Below are 22,888 nucleotides of genomic sequence, written 5' to 3' on the forward strand. Positions count from 1 at the left end.
CTTTACCCTGAGGAGAAAACCCTGGGGAGCAGGATGGGACATCATTTAGGCTGGGAGGGATAAAGAGGGCTCTGTACCCCTGGCCAAGGAGGAGAGAAGGTGGACCGTCCCTGTCTGCTAAGGGCAGCCTCCATGGTGATAACAAAGCCTGGGGTGGCAGAACCCTTGCCTTCCATCTGCCAATTCTGAGGCAATCCAGGGAGTCTTCGACAGGGTGAGCAAGTCCCATGAGAGGGATGGCTGGTAAGCAGCCAACAGCAGGAAGGGTCCCAAAGGCCAGCTGCAGCAGCAGCACCATGGTGGAAGGGCAAACAACAGACCCCACCCTAGAGGAGTCTCACACACCTAAACACTTTACATAGAGGTTAAATAATATTGGGGATAAGATTGGACCCTTTGGAACCCCACAAGATAATTACTACACTGAAGAAAGCTTGTTACCAACAGCAACCTTTTGAGTCCATTCCATGAGGGATGATTTGAACTAGTCTGAGGCATATTCCCTGATACCTACCTCTGCCACAACAGGACAGTATGCTCTACTGTATCAAAGGCTGCAGATTGGTCCAGGAGGAACACAAAAGAAGCATGACCCTTTTCTATATTCATACGGAAGTAATCAATTATAGCTACCAGAGCGGTCTCCATCCCATAGGCCAGCCCGAAACAAGACTGAGAAGGGTCTAGAGCCCAAGAGTTATCTAAGAATCCCTGGAGTTGGTCAGCTACTGCTCTCTCTCTCTCTCACTTTCCCCAGAAAGGGCAGATTAGAACCTGGGTGATAATTGGCCACATCGTTTTTGCCTAGGGGTGATTTTTTTAAGCAGTGGGCAGATGACTGCCTCTTTGAGTGGCTGAGGGAAAGTGCCCTGAGTAAATGACTAATTTATGAGAGACTTCAAGGGCTCATTTATGTGGTCTTTACAAGATTTTAGCAGCCAAGATGGGCAGGGTGCACAAGAGGTAGCCTTCACAGATGCCATGATCCTGTCAATATTTATCATGTAACTGGGTAAAAAAAAAAGGGAGCTTTCCTTTATTTCTCTTTCCTTTCAGCTGGGACTTATGAGGTGCACTTTCACTTTCATTTCTCCTTTTGGTGGGAAAATTTCTGTTGGTAGGAATGTCAGTAATGGCAGGCCCCACTCTCTGCGGCCTACCCATGCTATCAGTGCTACTGGGATTCTGATGAACTCCCTGGGTGGTGTTTTCAGGTCAAAAGGAAGGGCCTGATGTTGGAAGTGCCTCAGAGAGATCAGTGGAAGTCAGACAATCTCCCTTCTAAATGGCAGTTATGACAAATTTTTAGCCTTTCCATTCCAACCATTTTTGTTCCTAGGTGCCTATTTTATTTGACCAAATTCTTTTGGATCTAGAGGCAGGGCTGGCGCCACCATTGAGGCAGTGAGGCGGGCGCCGTGGGCACTGAGGCGCTGAAGGGGGTGCCGGGGCGGAGGCATGTGCCACAGAGCTGGTGTGCCTGGCCCGCAGCTGCTGCAGCCGGCCAGCCCCACGCCACCGCCACCACCACCGCTGCCACCAACACACACCCCTGGCCGCCATGGGTCAGGCATGGCAGGTGTCCAGGGCAGCGTGTGGAACCTCCCCAGCCACCCACCACCTCCTGCTGGGAGCGCAAGCAGCCTTGGTATAGACACACTGGGTCAGAGCCTGGTGTTTTGAATTCGAAAATCCTCCAGAGAGCATGCTCTGTGGTGGCTCCCATTTTATGGAGTGGCCTGCCTGAAGAGGTCAAGGAAGCTCCCACTCTCTTGGCTTTCTGCAAACTGTGCAAAACTGAGTTATTTATGAGGGCTTTTTACTCTAGTAATAAGGCTGTGCTATAAGAAATGACAGAGAAATGTTCTGAAAATGGACAGTGACTGTAAACTATACTATGGAGCTCTGTCAGGCAGCGTAGATATGATCCTACTGGGAGTTTCCATGTCATTTAGTATGTCATGTCAAATTACTTATCTTTTGTTTCAGCAATGTTTAATCTCTATACCCAAATTTATGCTTGCTTTCAAATTTTTGCAATCCATACTCTATTGTATTGTTTATTGAATATCCCAGTTGTTGATCATATTGACTTACACTCTGTAATCCACCTTGAAAAAGGTGGACTTTAAATAACATACATACATGCCTTCAGGTGGTTAGACACTAGCTGAAACTCTTTCTCCAGCTGCTTTCTATAACCAGAGGTTGAAAAAGTGCAAATATTCAATTAATATCTATATAAATATACAGTTCCAGAAAGTGAAAGCATTTTTCCCATATATAAGACTGAGAAACTTGACTTGAGAAACCACCCATAGGCGGTTTCATGATCCTTCCATTTTAAAGACCCATAAAGTGGGGCATGATAAAATTGTAGTGGATCTTCCAGCCTAAATTTGAGCTTTTCTCAGTCATGGACTTTTTTTCAAAAACCCTGCTTTGAAAGGCACAGTTCAACACTCAGATAAGCAAAACAATAGTCAAGAAAATCATTCCCTAGATGTAGTCAATCTGAACAATGGAACAATGTACTACATGCTGTGTATATGATGTGGTGTGTGACCAATATTTGACTAATATTGACATTCATGTTGACAATCCTACATTTCTTTCCTGAGCTATATTTTCACATCTAACAGTCTTGTTTAGGACTATATTTTTAGACCTACCTGTGGCCACATTAATGTGAATTTGTCTTCCAAATAACTTCCTGGAACCACCTTATGCTTATACCTCATGTTCCTTTTCTTCTACTGCAGAGATTGATCAGCATCTCGCCAAATCTTCCAAAACTTATCAGCTCTATGAATGTACAGACACCAAAAGAGAATGAAATTATCCTGCTGAGTGGATTAACTTCAGGGAACCTTCAGGCTGATTTTGAAGTACCCCAGGTATGCACTTTAAATGCCTTCACATAGTATTCCATGTATTCTTATGCAGGCAACCAATAAGGATAAATTTTAATTAGGACTACAAAGAAATGTTTGTGAGTAAAAAAGAGTAAGTTTTTAGAATGTTTACATATATAACACAGTTATATTTGTTGTTAGCCCACGTATGTGTATGTTATTTATAAACATGTACAGAAATCCAAGATCAAAGATTGAAATTAGTGCTTAAGTCACATGCCCATAGTATGAAAGCAAATATAGGTGGAAACATATACCCAAATATACCTATATACCAAAACACATCCTGCACTTAAATTATATAAAATTATATTTTAAAAATGCTTAATCAAATCAATGCATTTTAGATAACAAATATGCCTTTCCCTTATCCAGCTTTATTCTAATTTTAGTTGCACTGAAGCATAAGACAAGCTGCCTGTGTACTTAACTTCTTTGTCTGTTTTCATGACATGAGCAAAATGAGATTCTGCCTCCGTCAGTGGGTAGGAAGGCATCATAGCATGCAAGGCAATGGCTTTTGGGACTTTATTGGTATGCTGCTGATTTCAGGAACTGTTACGATGCAATTAAAGACATGGCTCTGATCCAGCTAAGTTAGTTATGACTGTGTACTATGGAAAGTAATGGGCCTTCAGTTAATCATGGGTAACTTATTCCATTGGGTTCAATGAGGCTTTCTCTTGACTAACTTTATCTGTACTGGGGCTTATCAGCAGGAGATTAGCAAATGGGTTTGGCAAATTCGTACCAGTTTTTCCTTGTAAATGACATGACATCCTTTGACTTTTCTAATGATGAAGGCAGTAGCCTGAAATGTACTGAAAAAGTGTAGCAAGAAAAAGAAATAACAAATATTCATTATATCAAACACCAAAATATATCCATTATATATAAAACATACACTATCACGAAACCTCTTGATCCTGTATCTGCCACGTGTAAAGCAAAACACTATGCCTTCCTTCAGATATTCAGCAAATTTTACAAGTATTTTTTTATTGCAGGAAGAATTTAGACAGATTGAACATATTAACAAAAATTCTGTTTTCCTTCTAATTGCATAACTCTTTGCATGTGTCTCTCCCCCGCCCCCCTCCCTGCAGTGTTCTTGGCTGGCAGATGTCTGTCTGGTTCAGTGTGCAAGAGGAAACAGAAAGAACAACGCAAGCTGCATCATTTTTGAAATAAACAAGTTCCTGATTGGGCTGGAGCTTTTTCAGGAGAGGCAGCTGAATGTGGAGGCTAGCATCTTAAAGCCTGAGGATGATACCAACTGCTCAGTGTCCTCAATAGAAGAAGATTTTCTTACAGCGTCAGAACACTTTGATGAGGAGAATGAGGCTGATGAGTATAAAAATGGTAACGTCCGGCAGTCGAGGATGTAGAGTGGCTGTGTTTTGTAGAAATGGTGCTGAATGTTCATTGGTGCATACTTTTAATTGCTTCTTAAAAGCAATATAATGAGATAAAACTCTTTCGTGCCATTAAATATCATTGCTCGGGAGCTGCATATGGCATCATTATACCTGATGACCACACTCTCCAGCTCATGTCACTTTGTGCTGTTCACCTTTCAGGAAGTGACAGTTATGGAAAGACTAACATACTGTTTTTCTTATTCCAGATCAGGAAAAGCTAAATGTCACAGAACCTTCAGCAGAGTTCAAAAAGTCTCAAGGGAAAGGACTTGAAATCCTACACTGCAAACAGGCCAGATTGCCATTTACTCTAGAAGCAAGTCACGTTAACAAAGGCAGCATAGCTCCAGCTAGGACTTCAAGTTCATCTGAGGAAGACTTTAAGGCTGTGGGTGAAGATCGTGTTTTACAAACTGTTATTAAGGCTGCTAAGCAGCCACACAGGAAGGCTACCGTAGCTGGGAAATCTAAGCCACCCTCGAATGCAGATGACCTGGAAGACTCCTCTAGAGGTGATACAGACAATTCTGATGTATCAGAAGATGCTATAATGGCAAAGGAGGAATTGATTTCTTTGGACGATGCAACAGCAGAACAAAACAGTCATTTAGACACATCAGGGTGTGGAGATGAAATAAAACTTCATCCTCCTATGGAAAATGAACAAGCAACTGCAGGTCAATTTGCTACAAATTTGGCAGAGTCTGTACTGCAGGATGCCTTTATCAGATTGTCCCAGTCTGCTTTTACCGAGGAGGCTGCCATCAGCATCTCTGTTGGTAACTCTTTAACTTCAGCCACATGTGCAACAGAAGATGACATGGCTTCCCGGCCATGGAATGAACTTCCCAAAATTGTCATAGTTCAGAGTCCAGATGGCTCTGAAAACATATCTGAATGGCTTGGGTCTAGCTCTAATCTATGTCCTTGCTCTGAAATGGAACCGCCTACAGAAGTTGCAGATTGTGTCCAAGATAACACATCCAGTGGTAGTGCTCAAAGTACTTTGGAAGTAGCTTTGGCCTGTGCAGCTACAGTCATTGGTACTATTTCAAGCCCACATGCTGCGGAGAAACTTCAAAGAGAACAGGAACCAATGAACTCTGAAAATGATATGGTTGATAGTGAAGGGTTAGAGCCAAATCTTACCCAAAGCCTCAATGACTGTTCATCTGAGGACTATTCTTTTCCATCTGCCCTGTGTGGAATGACTCAGGTAGCAAGTGCTGTTGCTGTCTGTGGTCTTGGTGAAAAAAAAGATGACACATATCCTGTAACTTCAAGTGGACTCTTATCGGCTGCTGAGGCATCAGCAGCCATTACTCTCCACTGTAGTATAGCCATAGGGAGTAGCATGGAGAATCTGAACAGTAGCATTGCGCAAGCATTGTTCAAAGAGGCATCCTTAGTGCTAACAAATCCAGAAGCATACAGAAATATAGGCGAGTTCATGGAATCCATAAATGGGAAAATAGTTCAAGCTGTGAGAAAGCCACCAACTCCACACTTAGATGAAGTCATTATTGATGAACTTGCCCAAAACGTGTCTAATATAATTCTGAGGCACTCCGTGGAGGAGGTCAGGAAGAAGCAACTTAACACCAGTTCAGACAGAAACATCAGTATGAACAGCCAGGATCTTTTTATTGCAGCTACAAATAATCTGCTTTTTAATGTGCTGTATTTCACTTGTAGGAAAATGAGTGATATTGCACAGCTTAGAGAAGGTACAAATAATTTTGCTGAAGAAAATTTTAGCTGGCAAGTAACAGACAGCCATCCAAAAGAAGCAATGAACCAGGTATTACAGCCATCCCCAATCTACTCCAATAGTGAGCCTCCCCCTGGTACTAATTCTGACAAGGAACTTGTGTCTTTAGCAAATTCAGTGAAAGACATCAAAGAAGAAGTTGTTGTAGTTGCTCAGAAATCTGCCATGCTTCATACAGATCTGTCCCCTAAAACCAGTGGTCATAGTTCACCTACTGGAAGGACATCTCCCAAGAAAAGATATTTGAAAAGGACTACAAGAGATTGTTCCAAATCTGCAAATCCCAGCAATAACCAAACAAAGAAAGAACTTACTGACAGGGAAAATACCACAACTAGAAATGACTGCAAACATGGCATTCAGGAACTGCAATCTTCTAGTGCTCTAGTAAGTACCGAAGGTCAGGAAAAACACACCTGTGATGAAGCATGGCACAGTGAAACTCAACTCAGTGTGTCCTTATTGGGTAATCAAGCTTTGTTGCCTTCCCAACCTCTGCTACACTTGAAGCACCCAACAGACAAATACTGCATAACAGATTTTGCAGAGGAATTGGCAGAAACAGTGGTCTCCATGGCAACAGAAATAGCTGCCATTTGCCTTGACAATTCAAATGGCAAGCAACCCTGGTTCTGCGCATGGAAGAAAGGAAGTGAATATTTGATGCCTCAGGCTTTGTCATGCCGTACTATCAAAAGGAAGAAGGAAACCACACAGTCAAATGGATCAGTTGTGAGAAAACACAGGCCACCTAGGCTTAGTGAAATCAAGAGAAAAACAGATGAGCATCCTGAGCTAAAAGAGAGGCTTATGAATAGGGTCGTGGATGAATCCATTAATCTTGATGACACTCCAGATTCTAGTTTTGCCAATGAAGTGGCTGCTAAAATTATGAACTTAGCAGAAATCTCTGTGGCTGATAATGTGTGGCAGAGCCCAAACCATCCTCGAAATAGACTGCACTGTGACCGGTGGAATAAAGTCAATGCATCTAGTTGTGAAAGCATTCCTGAAGAGGATTTAGATTCCAGGGGGGGTGCCAATACTTTGGGTCTCATGAACACCTTAGGGCAACCAATAAGCAGAACAAGCTCCATCTCTAAGCAGTCTAGCTGTGAAAGTATTACAGATGAGTTTTCCAGATTTATGGTCAACCAGATGGAAAATGAAGGCCGAGAGTTTGATTTGTTACTTGACTACTATGCTGGGAAAAATGCAAATAACATCTTAACTTCCGCACTGCAACAAGTATCCAAGAAAAATGGCCACCTCAATGTGCGGCCGAGTTGCCCATCCAAACAGTCAAGCACAGAAAGCATAACAGAAGAGTTTTATAGATACATGCTTAAAGAAATAGAAAAAGAAAATAAGGAGAATGTGCTCTCTGCAAGGAATTCAAAGGACTGGAGTAGCAGTTTATTACCTCCTTCCCAGCGATCACCTTTTTGCTTTAGGCAGTCCTCAATGCCTGACAGCAGATCCTCAGCTTCAAGGCTAACCGTAAATGTGCCCATCAAGGCAAAATCATTAGATGGTTTTTCTCGCAATGGTCATCAGGATTCTTTAAGCGTACAGCCCGTCAGCACCGTGTCCTCTTCTGGGCTTTGCAAATCAGACTCTTACTTGTACCAAAGATGCAGGTCTGATCAGGTAACTGACATGCTGATTCACGAGACTTGGGCAAACTCCATCAAAGCTCTAATGTGCAAGAACAAAATAATTGTAGATGACAGAGACATTACAGAACCTGAACAGCCTCCCCATGACTCTCCACTGCATGTTCAACAATACGCAAATAGATTAGCTGCAAATATTGTTGAAAGTGGGAAAACTTTAATTGCCATCCATCAAGATTCTACAAATAGAGATAATTCAGAAGAAAGTCTCATCCCAAAAGGGATGCAAAGCTCTAAACCAACAGGAGATAGAATAGACTTAGATGTAAAAAGACAATATTCTGCATCCTCTGGAGTGTTTCCCACAAAGCATAAAATCTCCTCTGCATGCCTAAGGGAAGTGCCTTTAATTCAGATAGAAACTGATCAAAGAGAAGACCTTGATAAAGGCCCAGAACCCTTAATTCAAGTTAACATCTCCTCTGGAAAAACAAAGGAGCCATTCAACAAAGGAAAACTTTCAGAATCAGATTTGGGAGGACACATGGTATCCTTTTCAAACAGCAGGTAAGAATCTTGATGATCAGACAAAGACACGGGGCCCTGTGAATGAGAAAGTTGTACTGCCCAACACATCTCTGCCCAACACATAGGGCAGGCCTGCAAAAATGCAGGCAGAAATACACGCACACTCAGAGCATTTCACGTTTCTGTTCATATCTATTTTCTCTGCTGCCCCACCCCACAGAATGTGCCAGATTTTTACGGAGTTCTGTGTCTCCTGCAGGCCAAGCCATCTGTTTTCAGATGGCCATTTCACATTTTGCAGATTTAATGTGAACATGGTGGAGGGGGGTGGGAAACCATACTTGCATGTCTATCATAACCTTTAACTATGGATAAACTGTGGGTATATGCACTAATGAGCCATAGATACCCAGCACATGTGGTACAGAACCACACTTTGCTTCACATCAAGGCATTTTCCTGTTATAGGAAGCACAGATAGAGACTTCTCTTTTGTCTTTCAGTATATCGTCCCCTTTACATCCCTAGCATAAATATCTGGATGGGCAGGCATTCTTATTGGTAATTTCTTCAATAATTGCCATTTACCAGGCTCTTCCATTTGGCTTAGACCCTGCTATGCAATTTATACTTCACAGAATGATTAATCCAGTTCCGGTCCAATGAGAACAGATTTATTTAGAGGTGTGAATTGACATATGGTAGGCTGGGCATTTCTTCTCTGAAAATCATTTTTTGCTAAGAATACAACTCAAGAATAGTGAATTCAGATGCATGGCAGTTCTTGAAAATATTTTGATATTTTGCTCATTCATTTTAAGCTCATTCATTCTTTTATCCTATGAAAAGAGAGATGAACCTGGTTAGTCTGTTTAAATGCCTTCTATTAGTTTGTGTAAAGTGGCATGTTCACACTCATCTCTCTGTATGTGGCCAGGTCCTGAACCAGAGGTGGTGTTTATCCCTTTAAGTGCCCCAGGAGAAGGAGCACCTGCAGTGCCCTCACCCACTCCACCAAAAGTCCTTTCTCCCACCCTCTTCTGTTGCTCACTGTGAAGTGAAATGAGTCATCCCATATACCAATGATGTGCACAAAGTGTTTTATTGACTCACTTTCTGTTGTTGTTCATTTCCAAGATCCTTTCTGAGAATCATCTTAGTAAATATGGCAATTCAGGGTGTAATGGGGATTGTTTAATGAATTAGCAGGTCATATAATGTTGCAACCTCACTAATTGGAAGACCATTCCTCATACAATATATGGGTTATACTTTGGACACTGGAAAAAATGCAAAACAAATAAGTATTTTCTGTTGTTTTTTCAAAATCAAAAGTGATCAAAAATGTTTGGTCCATGTGTTTTGAAGCAGAAAATATTTTCTTACAGATCCATTTGCTTTCTCAGCAATGTCTTATTGTTTCTTTTCCCAGTCAAAGCCACTCAAGTATGAGAAGCTGCCCAGAGCCTGAAGTCTCAGTGGAGGCCAAAGCCACGGAGGAGTTTCCAGTGCCTCTCAGCAGCAGTGATGAAAGCACAGGCAGCAGCAGCTGGTGTCATCTAGCAAATGATGAGGACAATCCAGAAGATACAAGCAGCTATTTGCAACTCAGTGAGAGATCAATGAGGTAACTGTATGCCCTTTGATCCACAAGGGATATAATCACTTGCATAAATGTTTTTATTGTGATTTGCTCAGAATGAGTGCCATTAGAATATATGGGCAAGTGCTGCAAGATGCCCCATTCAGTATTTGGAAACCATGCAAAGAAATTGCAACCCAGTCCCAAGCAATTGTTTCCTGTTTCTGCAAAGAGAACATCCTCAGAGAAGCACATTAGATTTCATTTTTTGTCTGTCCCATCTTATAGATGAACTTTTGGATCATTTACATCTTACTCTGTGGAACCCATCTCTCTTTCTCTATTGGGGGGGGGCATGATTGAAAAATAAACTTTGGGTATCAAATGACCAGATCAAGGAGAACGTAAGGTTTCTTCTTCCCCTTCCTAGTTCCTCTGTATTACCATTTCATTGTGATCACAGAAAACCAAGAGCAAAGTTTCAGGATGAGAACCTGTAGATGAATGCGACCCCATTATGACGGAGTTCACTAGAATTGCTCAGCCAAGAGAAGAGGATTCTCTTCTAGGCAGTTTGTCCCTTGCTCAGCAATTTGTAATGATTCCCAGTATTCAATCGAAATCTGTGTGGCTGCTGCACCCGAAACAAAGGAGCCAAGTTTACCACCTCTCAAAGCTCTTGCTTCCAAAGAAAACAATGGCTAATTTCACTCTAGGTCAAGAAGTCACATCTGGGTTAATAATCTACACTGAGAGCTAATCATTCCTTGCAGTATTCGTATGATGTGAATTACTCCACATAAACAAATCCTTGTATTTTGGGATCAGGATACCTGGTCTGTAAAAAATCAGGTGAGCAACAAAATCCCTCACCAAATCTCCTCATCGCTTGCACTTTCAATGGTATCTGAATTTCTGGGAGTGTACTCAGAGGCATCTCTGAGTACAGTGTGAGAGGGCAAAAGCATATAAGACTGGTAATTACTTGATGATCAAGTGAAGACCAGCATATATATGAAACAGCTATCACAGATTACAGAGTTTTCTTATCACCTCCGAAACAATCCTTTTTGATATATGCAATTCACCTCTTTGGTGCCATTTAACAAGTGATGTCATCAAGTTAGGAGATTCCAAAGTGGTACATAGGCATGTATGAATCAGTCTTACATTATGTGTGTTTGTTTTTTCCTGTGTAAGACTACGGGCTGAAATGGAACCTCCATTTTGTCATATCAAACCATCAGCGAGAGGTAGTTCTTTGCTGATTCATAGCATCGTAAGATGTGTATCGGCTGTGTACTTCTAGTGAACACATCCACGTCTTATTTTGCTGGTAATGATTTGCTGAGTAGGACAAGAACTGAGAAGCAGAACAGCAGCAGTTCTGTCTGTCACTTTGGTTCACAATGTATTCAAGTGCATGCTGGTGCAGACTGGCATTAATGCTTAAATTTTTGCATCGTCAGCAATGGCAACAGCAGCACCACTAGCAGTCTTGGCATTATGGACCTGGAGATTTATCAGGAAAACATGCCATCTTCTCGTACTGTTAAGTAAGTAGCTGTCAAGGTGACCTCTGATCTTCAGAAGTGCTGTTCCATTTCAGCTGAAAACCATTTCTGCCATCTAACAATGTGCCAAACGACCTCAATGCCTTCATTGTTCATCCTGCTGCTTTCCAGCTGCTGTTTTAACTGCCTGGCAAGCCCCATCATGGCAAGCGCGAGCCTAGGGTCAGGCAGTTCCAGGATGGATAGTCACCATCTGATAGAAATAAGTAATACCCATCACTTTCACATTAATTTCACAGCATGTTCCACAGTGCAAATTAATGCAACAGCACCTCATATATTTAACACAAATTCAATGGCTTTTCACTCTGCAGTTTGAGCTGCAGTTACATTCATTGCTATCTATAGCTAGTAGTTGTCAATTTCTGCCTGGCCTCAGCAGCTGTCCACAGCAAATACAATCCTAATCCTGTAGTATCTACATAGGGCTTCTAGGTGCACATTAGTGCTCCAAGGAGTTGGAATTGTGACCATACGGTATAAAACCAATCCATTGATTTCACTTGTTCAAGAGAGTTTCATAGCAGTGGCCCAAGACTAATTACAGTAGACCAAATTAGCTTAAGATGAAGAAAGTCAAATCTTCTCATTCATATTGTGAAACAAATGTAATCCAAAACACTCTCAATGTACTTGAGTTCATTTCTACCACGTTGGCTTAAAGCCCATCATGATCCCAAGAGATGTGCCACATACCTGCCTAAACATTTTGGTATTCTGAAACATGATGTAATTTACAGGTGGGTTGTTTATGCTGACAATGGCACACCTTGATATGTTGTGCATCCTACATCTATCCCTCTGACTTTTATGCCCTGCGTTCCAGGAACAGACTACCAATTTGCTGGCTGGAACCTCTGCTTTGACCAATAAATATGCAGAGAAGCAATACAGAGCAACATACACATCCTCCATTGCAGTCAATGGAGCTGAAGCACATTACTGTACACATGGATGAAAACTATGCAAGGAACCTTTGCCTGACAAAGACGCTTCTAGACGTGGACAACTACCTCAGTACTTAAGAGCTGAGTAGGAACTTTTAAGCTGAAATATGCCCAATGACAGAAACTTTTTCTCTAGTTTCCTACAGCATGCACATCTGGATAAACATTTTAGAAAAAATAACCTAAAGAAAAGGCTAGTCTTAATAGTCTAGCCCAGAAAGCCATGTGATAACCTTGAAAATGGCAGTAGTTAAAGATTATAGATACAGGCTGGGATCCTGAAAACTGCTTAGTTTTGTACATAATGTGAAGCATCTCCATTTCCCTGCCTCCCTGCCCCCACCCCTTTGAGGCTCCTAGTTTTGCTTGTTGGGCAGCTGTCTGGATGTTTTTGAGTGAGGTAGGAATTCAGAATGCCTGCTGAGAAGAAGACATGCCACATGGCCAGAGGCCTTTGAAACAAAGCCCTGCAACTTAAGCACCCTCTGTGTAAGACTGTCCAGCAGGAGAAACACAGAGGCCATTCGTCAGATATGCAGAGCTAGTCAACATTGACCCACAGGGTCTGTTATGATAAGAGAAAATCCCTAAGTCCTGGCTCATGAAATAACCCTCCACCAGTTACAGATATTAACTAGCTTGGCATAACAAATGGGTGGTTTCTGTGTTTTTCCTGATTAGATTTCAGTTTTCTGTAGAGACAGCGTTTACATTTTCCAAATAAATTTCTAAATAGTTTTGCATCATTATATTTCACCCTGTACTTCCCTCGTTTCATGGTCCTGCTGTTTGCTGCTTCTTTTTTGGCAAACTTTGCATAAAATGACTGCATAGTGAGGACCCACTCGTGGCATGTGAAGGTGGGCTTTAGTCCACACAAGCTTAAGCTGGAATAAAATTGTGACAGCCTTGAAAGTGCCACAAGACTCCTCCTTACTTTTGCTGCAACAAAATGATTAGGAAGGATTAAATAGGGATGTGCAAATATTTTTTTCTATTTGTTTCTATTTCCATTTCAACAATGTAATCTGTTTCTGTTACATTTCTTATTACATGTCCATTTTTGTTACTGTTTTTGTTCATTGTCCCTCTCCTTTTCCCATACCCCCCTCAAAAAAAACCCCAAATGAAGCTGCCTTATACTGAACCAGACCGTCAGTCCCTCAAGGTCAGTATTGTCCACTCAGACAGGCAGTGGCTATCCAGGCTCTCAGGCTGAAGTCTTTTACTTCATATCCAGTCTGATCCTTTTAAGTGGAGATGCTGGGGATTGAACCAGGGATCTTCTGCATACAAAACAGAGACATTTCTCCTGAGCCACAGCCCATCTCCCCACAAATCCCAGTGGCTATTTTGTTGCACTGAGTGGCTGCTTTGCTGCTTGTGCAGTTCCACATTAGTAGCAGCAGACAACTGCAAATCAGCTAAGAAGCAGGCAGAGGAATTCTGACTCATTTTCTAGAATCCAAAGCAATGTGCCTCAGTGAAGCCTGGGCACTGTAGTCCCCAGATTGTACCTGACCTTGTGTGAGGCTCAATTTGCAGGGTGCAGAAGGTGCCAGAGGGCAGAGATGTGAAGCGGGGGGGGGGGTATCCTCTGCCTGCCCAGAGGCTAGCCAGTTGCCACAGCAAGCAGCCTGGATCCACTCTAAAGCAACAACAGCAACTGCCATACAAAAACCTATACAGTACAGCACAGTAAGTGGTGTTGGGTGGGTGGGAGAAGAAATAATAATAAAAGGGAAAATGGCACTTGTTTGTTTGCCATTATTTCCTTTTAATTTTGTAACCCACACCCTTGGAACAAGCCAAGATTTTCTAGTTTGCTTCCCATGCCCCCCACCCTTGTTAATTTGGGAATGAATGCACATCCCAACATTTAAATGAAGTGTGGTATGCTTTTTATACAACATACATGTTCCTTTTAGTCTAATAAAACATTGGGAGCCCATGATAAATCATTGTGGAGGGGTCTTAAAAGACTGGGGCATTTCCCTTCCATAGTGCAGTTGTTTGAGAAGGCTGAGCATTGGGGGTTTCCTGTTCACCTATCCCTGTATCTCACAAGACTTGAGTTGTGATGCAATTATTCTATAGCACTTGATTGTTGAGGCGGATAAGGACAAAGCCACTCAATTAACTTCAAACACAAGCATTACTGAATGGAATATTTTTCTCTCTCCCACCCATGCTGAATGGAAGGGGGGAATTGGATTGGGGGGGTGTATACCTCATCATTCAGCCTCTGACTCTAATTCACACACTCATCCCAGGATGTTAGAATTTGTTTGGAGCTCTGCCCCCTTCATAGACTGGAAAACATTCTGAGGAGGTAAAATTCATTGGAGGAAATACTTTTCCTTTGGTTGAATTAATGACAGAGTGGAAGGAACCCTTAATAACCTCTAATATCCTGTACTGTGGGAGGGACTTGGGGGACAGGGGGTGCATGCTTCATGCTACACATCCCTCAACTCTGAGTCCCCCTCCCCAAAAATACTTAACTTGTTAGAAACGCAATCAGGTCAATTCCTTCCCACTTTCTGGGTTCCCCTTTGATGTTCAATTGATCTCACTGCATTATACTTAACCAGGGGCAGGGGCACTCAGTTTTGTAGGGCCATTTTTAAGTTGTCTTCCCCCCCCCCACTTAATTTATGGGCTAACGTATGTCTGTATAGCTGGAGAGACTCCTGAGTATGCAGAAGCTCTTAGAGAACCCTTACTTAGAGAATCTTAGAGAACTGCCTTATCGAAGGGGTGATAAGCTGTGGCATCTTGGAGTTTCTTATGAAATGATTTCAACTTTGCTGAAAGAATGTTCTTCTGTGCCCCTAAGTTATTTACAATAATCTTTGTTGTTGTTTTTGTTTCTTAAGTGAATTAGTAGAAGAAAACACATTCCGTAACGAACATCCAGAAAAGGGAGAGGGTAAGTTAATGTCACTAATAGGAGACGGAGATGGAAATGGGCTTTTAAGCATATGGCTTCATTAAATACAAGTTATGATATCACTCTTTATTCAGAATGCACTTTAGGTTTATCTGTGGAAACATCCAATAGGCAAAAGAATCTCTTGGTGATAAACTTTGATCTCGAACCAGAGTGCCCTGATGTAGAACTACGTGCCACCCTTCAGTGGATAGCTGCCTCAGAGCTTGGAATCCCCATTATCTATTTTAAGAAATCTCAGGAAAATAGAATTGAAAAGGTATGCCTTTCAGTATATGTGTAAATGATGGTGTTATGTTTTCTTGGAGTAGATCTTGCAACGGTATTTTACACATGATAATTTTTTTCTCCTTGAGAAAAGTTATTTGTCTTATTTGAAGGAACAAAATAAAAATTATATGGGAATGCTGTCCCTTGTAATGTACATTCAGGTAACCCAAGAAACTGTAGGATGGGGAGGAACCATTAAGAAATCATGCCTCTCCAAGACTGTCTAAGCTCTCAAGGTCTTGAGCACCACCATTCTTTTCTCCCCACCTTTAATGTATGGCTGTTCTCAACATACTGTCTTTTCTGGAGCATTTTTGACCTTGGTATGCCACTTTGGAGGTTATTTTTCCTCTATTTTTCTGCATACCTGGAGACCAACTCAAGTAATTAGAGACCTCGACCTTGCCTTCATCCATAGCGGACCATCCAGTTTGATGTAATGATAAGAGCAAACACAGATTTAGACAGCAGTTGGGTCAGAATGGTATAAATTCTCATCTTTGCATTTTGCTACTCAACCATTATTTTGACACTTTTCACATTTCTATCCCTCTTTTCTTCCAAGGAGTTCAAAGTGGCATCCATGGACTTTATCCCTTTTTATCCTCATAATAAATTTATGAAATGAGTTAGGCTGAGAGGGAGTGACTGGCTTGAGATCATCCTTTGAGCTGAGTGAAGATTTGAAACCCAGCCACACCATGCTGGCTATCATCCAAACTCTAAGAATGACCTCACATTGAGACAATCTAGAATAGTGCATGAAAATATCCCCAGAACCTCTGGGGACACAGTTACAGGACATGATAATCCCAGGGACTGGCTTCTTGTAGCAGATCAAACAACTGCTGTAGTTTATTTAGGCTATTTTGGATCACTTCCCCTTGCCTCCAGCATGGTGGCTCATAGAGTACATAGCTGTATCATACAAGGTGTGGGAAACCACACTGTTGCCATCTTAGAAGAACCAGTCAGTCGGTCTTTATTGCATCCGTGAATAAGCCATAGCAACAGCACAATAATTCCATCAAGAAATTTCCACACATTTCCACTGAAATTAAAATACATAATAATAATGTAAAATATCTCATAATAAAGCCATAACAATACACCTAATCCAATAGCTAATGACCCAGAGTGGAACACTTGATGTGTGGGTCAACCATGCTTACATGGGCATACCTGATTGTTATCTATGTCTTTATAACAGTGGCAACAAATCTTGCCATTCAGAAAGTAATGAATATATTGCCATCTGCCAATAGTTATACTAGTTTATCCTAATCTAACCTTCCTGAGAAAGGAGATACAATGGTCCTTAGAAATCTTTTGTGCTTGACCTCAAATCCTGGACACCAGAATGTGATATGGGACAAATCCTCAAGGGACCTATCATCACAAGATCACATTCTTTCACTATATAGAATCCCATTGAAGCAGCCTATCTTAAAAGAGGAAAGAGTAGGACCCCTGCCAAGATTTTGCATAGGATTCTATGACCTACTGTATCAGGATAGCAGCTCATAAAATCAAGCCCTGCATCTAATAAAACCTTAAGATATCATTACGAGCAGCAGAGATATTGTTTAGTATTTTCCAAGGGAAAATATTTGGGAATCATAAATACCACTTAAGCTGCATTCAGTAAGCAACTGCCCAAATTGTATCCCATTATAGAAGCAGCTGTCGGCTTTACCATATGCCTCTATAAACTGTTAAGCCAACTGCAAAACTTACACACCCCAGAGAGTGATGGAACACACCCTGTCTGCAAGCCTGCCCTTGGAAATCACACGCCTATTTGAACGCCTTTAAAATATGTATTTAAGTTTGTAAAGCCATATGCAAATAGCTAACAGCCCAACTGGCTACAAAGCTGTAATAGTTTCTCATGTGCTGAAGAAGAGAAGCAATGCAAAAAGAAAAGCCTAATTAGATATTGACTGTGAAATTCAAGAAAATGAAAAGGCTTTGATTTCCATTGCCAAGCCAGAAGAAAAACTGGGACTGGATGTGCGACATAGCAATGCTCACAAATCAATAAAATGAGAAAGCACAAAAGTGGTCAGGGTCTGGATTTTCTCCAGCTGCTTGAAAATGTAACGGAAGCAGAATATTTTTTAAACGTCATTTTGCAGAATAAAACAACATTGTACCTTCTGGATTTAACTTTTGTTACCAAGGACTTTGTGAATTTTTTGGAGTTTCTCGCAAGTACATTGCTGGTGGACAGTGTTTGGCTTGTATGAATGTTAGACTAGGACAGATCTGAGTTCAAATCCCTGTTCAGCTTCAAAGTTCACTGGGTGACTTGTGCAAGTTCCTTGCTCTCAGCCCAAGAGGGTTGTTGTAAGAATAAAATGGAAGAGCAGAAAACCAGGCATGGCTCCCAGAATTGCTTGGAGAAAGGGATAAAAATGATATGGATCTATAGATGGATGAAAAGTGGAGAAGGCCTGTTCTATGAAGAACAATACAAGAGGCTTGTGGAGAAGAGATTATCCTTTTCCTCAAAGTTGAAGTTTTGTAGGAAACTAGTGGCCAGATGATCTGCTGAAATACCGGTTCCTCCTCAGTTTCAGTATTTTGTCACACAGTCCGTTGCAGGAGTGTAAATTTACACTGGTGCCTTATGTGGGCCATTAGATTTGCATGTGTGTGGGATGGCCTGCAATGGCCCTTGGGAGCATGCGTGCATGCAAGACAGAGTCCTTGTCTACCTGCACCTTTCCAGTGCTGGGTATCAAGAATGACAGGTATTCCATTTCTATTTGTGCTCTAAATACCAGGGCAGCCTAGGCAAGATCTGCAACATGATCTCCTTTTTGATAATTTTTTATATTTGCGTTGTAGCAGCATTTGCATTCCTAATCACCACTTGCCTCCCAAAGTGGTTCGCACACACATGTACATTACTTGTTTTCTCATCACCTGGTTATTCAGATAAAGCACTTGATTGACAGCTGAATGTATGAACTGACTCCAGTGAGAAGTATTGCATTGGAGGTGATGTGGCAAATTAAAAAGTGATTAGCTTATGGTAACTCATTCATGCAAGTATGTCCTTACTTGATAGTATAGTCAATGAGTAATGAAAGAGTAATGCTGCGCAAAAATGGGAAAACATGTTGAATGAAACCCACCCTGAGAGTAAAACTGTTCCTCCAGTTTTTAGATGTTGTGCAGCTTGTCCATCAGAAGTCCTGGAAAGTGGGCGACATCTTTCATGCTGTGGTGCAGTTCTGCAAGCTCCATGAAGACAGTGGAGAGCTGACTCCAAGCCTCTTTGACTGGCTTCTTGAGTTGGGATAAAAAACCTCATCACACTCCTTGTTTTCATTTGTGATCCATCTTAAGTGGCAGTGGTTTGTGAGTGGCCCCTTTTCAAAACATCAGCACACATACTGAGCAAGAAGTACACAGACTGGCGATGCACTCTGAGTCAGTTTCAAAGCTGTGCACCGCAAAAGGAAAAGACCAGTCTATCAGGCTGGGGGGGTTGGCACCTTGCGTTTTAGAATGTACTACTGTAGAAGATGGGGGTATGCATTTTAAATGAGTGACCTGTTGTGGTGGTTGGATGGAAAAGACACCCGTTTCCTGTCACTGAAGTATCTGCTGGTTATGTATACTGACTGATCCTCAAATTACAGTAAGCAAGACAAACATAAAATCCCTAATATTTGTAGCCTGAGTACTCAAAGTGATTTTCAGAATGCTAACCAAATGTGTATGTAGGAGGCTACATCTCTCAACGAATTCTATGTAATTATGTTTTCAAATTACTCCAGAAGAGCAGAAAAAGTATTTTGAGCCCTTGTCTGTAGCCACTCAGCAGGAATTTCTGTTCCATAGGCAGGAATAAAATATTCAAACTGACTGATGAGTCTGTAAAACTCACCTGATATTTTTTCCAGCAGTATTCTGAGATTCTGTACTCGTGAATGGAACACTAGACTGCCTATTAGCCAAACTGAGATCCACATACATTCCCACTTGCTGTTACACTGTGGGCAAGTATTTGTACCCTCATACCTCACCTTTCATTTATAATGGTGATTTGAGTCCTTTGTAAAGTTCTTTACAATCTTTGAATAAGAATGGTTTTTAAAAGGAGTCAACATTTCTACTTAAATTTTACAGCCAGATCCAATGCATGTTTACTCAGAAGCAAGTCCACAGAGTTCAATGGGACTTACTCCAAAGTCTTGTGCATAGGATTGCAGCCGCAGCAAATTAATTTAATTTAGGTCAACATGAAAAATAATACACTGTACCTTCACAGAAAGGGCATTAGTTTCTGAGTTTTTTTATATTCTGAAGCATAGTTTATTTATAGAGAAAACTTGTTGTTTGGCATTTAAATGTTTGGGGTACGTATGCATTTCTTACGTATTTATCAACTTGCAATGTAGAACTTCAGATAAATTTGCTGTTTTCATACATATTTATACATTTTTGGTACCAGCTGAAGAGTCTGGTTTTAATTTAAAGTCAAGAAAGGAAATCCCATTGCCATAAAAATCTTCAGCTAATTACCCCACTAAATATCTTCATTGAGATTGTCTATATCCCCTGCTAATGGAGTCTTCAGAATGCAGTTACTTTAAGCTATTGAGATTATACATGCTCTCTATTTGCTGCTTTAAGAAACAGAAACTTTAATATTTTGATTGTATAGCAGTTCTGCCTGTATCTTGAGAAAACAGAAAAGCGTTTTTATTTTAATTACAAGAATATATGATTCTGTGATATGTCCAGAAATACCTTTTTGCACCTATTTTTGAAATGATTTTAAATAAATTATAAGCAAGAGCCATAATTACTACTATTAGTACTTCTAGTACATCAACTTTCATGCATGTCTACCCTTTCTCATATATACAGCAAGAAAGATGGTTGCCAGAAGTTTTATTTAATCCTAAGTGTTCAAGCAACTTTGCTGAGAATACAATTACAACAGTGAAAGCTGGTTAACAGAAAGGCCAGCTGAATGTAAGCACTGGTGGCTTCACCTGAACAAACTAGGTTTGTTTTTGAGAAGTGCTACTACTCAAAAAGCCCACCCAAACTTGTATGCTCTCAGTACCTTTCTGCAATCTACAATACATTTATGGAGCATTAAAAACAGAAAATACTTGTTGGGAAAAGGATATTTATTTTTAGGCCAAGGCCAGTTAGTTGTCCATTTTCAGACTTTTTGCAGTGGTAGAATAAATGTTTACTTATCCTACAAAGCACAAATAACATAGGTGATGTGAAACAATGTGATAAAGTTCCTTTCTGTATATTTCTTCTTAGTATTGCAGGCTGACCTAAAATAAATTTGTGTTAACAGTATGTGTGATCTTTGCCTTTCTAAACCAAATGTTCCTTGCATCCAATAAAGTATAAAGCCATACTATCCATCTCCTTAACAACAAAATCTGTGTCTCAGATTTTGTTTCAAGTGAACTTGTTTAAAGTGATTTTGTACAAATGAAGGGAACTAATGTGTCTGCCCCCCTGAAGGCTTCACTTTTCAAAGATGCTGAATGTCCAGAACTCTTGAAGATTGTTGGATTATCTATAAAGCAAGTAATTAAATTTTCCAATATACCCTTATGATGTTTTTCAGAGTTATTGAGGGAAAAAAATCTATGAAAAGCCAGATCTAATAACAGATAGTTCGAACAGAAAAAATGTAGAATCAGCACATGAATTCCAGAAGGCTGGCTGTGTTAATCTGTTGCAGAAGAACGGATATTGTAGTTGAGCCTTGCCAGTCATCTGCCAGCAGATGAGCTTGGTCTGAAAAAATACTTTCATTTGACTTGTACCCCCCCCCCACTCCACCCAGCGTGCAATACTGAAAAGTGACTGAAGATTAGGAGGAAAGGGACGCTGATTCTCAAAAAGATTAATAAAAAAGTTTCAAGTTTTAAAAGATCGTGAATATTGACATACCCAAACAATTCATTAAAATGTAAATATAAAAATCAAGTCCTACTATTTCAATTCTGTGACTAACCAAGCCGAATATATCTCACCAACCATGTCTGGCATCCCACCAGGAACTCCATAAACCTTTTGTGGTTTTTTTTCTTGGACCAGTAAAAATGGAAGTCATTGAGCACTTGACAGGCCATCATACCTGGGTTGCTAGATCACAAGCTGCCAGGAGGCCTGTTTTAGCTACAGCATTCCAACACAGCAAAGGAAGTATTGTGTACACAGCTGAAGCAGTTACAATGCTTATCTGACCTGATCAAAAGAAATGGATGCATTTGATGGAGATAAACATACCATGCAAATACCACTGAATTGGAAGTGAGCTAGTGCCAGCTTTGTTAATGCAAGTTTTCATAACTAGGGTGACTCAAGCATGTAGCAGGGGCCCCAGTTATGCTAATGACAGCAGAATCCTCCCACACCTGTATTACTGAGAACTTTTGTTGGGTCTTTACTGACAAAATGAACATGTTTCTGTAGCTTCAACCTAAAAGCTTCTTTCTCAAGGAAACAATCTTTGTACTTTCTGGAGTGTGTATTGTAGAAATAAATGAAGCATTATATTCCAGGGCCTAAAGCTATAAAGCTAGTGCTTCACTCTGTAGCAGATCTCATACGTGAGACTTTCACAGCCTTCATAAGAGGTAAACCAAAGAAGATCCTTAGGGGAAAGCTGCACAGGAAAGTCAGGATAGATAATCTTTCAACTGGCTTGACATATTCAGGGCAATACAGCACACAGGCTCTTACATAGGTTTTTTGGTTCAAAAAAGCATTTAGAAACAAGCTTTCATGCCAATACCACAAAAAAAAGGTCCTGGATATTCTGATAAACAAACATGTTGAATTAATGTTTTTACCATAACTGAAGTGGACAAAGAGGGCTAGAGAAAAATAATGTGCATGGCTGAAAAGTAATAGGACACAAAGTAGCAGACATACTCAAAAGTTGTTTATATAGTATCAACAGGTCTGTGTCCATGGTAAGTTTTCCAGTTTGCCCATCAACTCTGGATCTGGAAAGAACTTTCCTGAATTAAACAACATGGCTAGTTTTTGCTTAACAGTAAAAGAAATGAAGATCAACACATCAGAGCCCTGGTTTATTCATTCAGCCATGGGCAGTTCTGCAACAGTATCACAGAAGAGCAGCATGAATCTCTCCTTTCACTGCATAGATAATCTCTCATGAGAATAAGCCCTCTGCTTCAGCACCTGGTCATACAGAGGCTCAGTTTCTGTGATTCTTCCCCCTGTGAAAAGCAGGGGGGTATCAAGAAAACTCAGCTTCCGTACAATTTGGTGTTTAGGGTTCATACT

The 22,888-nt window shown here is 40.9% G+C and overlaps 1 protein-coding gene across 1 annotated transcript in view; it reads left to right on the plus strand.

The window, feature by feature from the left end:
* SPHKAP (SPHK1 interactor, AKAP domain containing) overlaps positions 1-20,878 on the plus strand; it is an 81,606-nt gene extending 60,728 nt beyond the window's left edge. The window contains exons 5-12 of the mRNA XM_054983389.1: positions 2,763-2,897; positions 4,022-4,282; positions 4,548-8,290; positions 9,690-9,878; positions 11,303-11,389; positions 15,234-15,286; positions 15,382-15,566; positions 18,746-20,878. Of these exons, the coding sequence (XP_054839364.1) occupies positions 2,763-2,897; positions 4,022-4,282; positions 4,548-8,290; positions 9,690-9,878; positions 11,303-11,389; positions 15,234-15,286; positions 15,382-15,566; positions 18,746-18,889 (4,797 nt within the window). The 3' untranslated portion in view covers positions 18,890-20,878. The remainder of the gene's footprint in view (positions 1-2,762; positions 2,898-4,021; positions 4,283-4,547; positions 8,291-9,689; positions 9,879-11,302; positions 11,390-15,233; positions 15,287-15,381; positions 15,567-18,745) is intronic.
* Positions 20,879-22,888: the final 2,010 nt, after the last annotated feature.

This window comes from Eublepharis macularius, chromosome 6 (genome assembly GCF_028583425.1).
Source record: "Eublepharis macularius isolate TG4126 chromosome 6, MPM_Emac_v1.0, whole genome shotgun sequence".
Taxonomy (NCBI): Eukaryota; Metazoa; Chordata; class Lepidosauria; order Squamata; family Eublepharidae; genus Eublepharis; species Eublepharis macularius.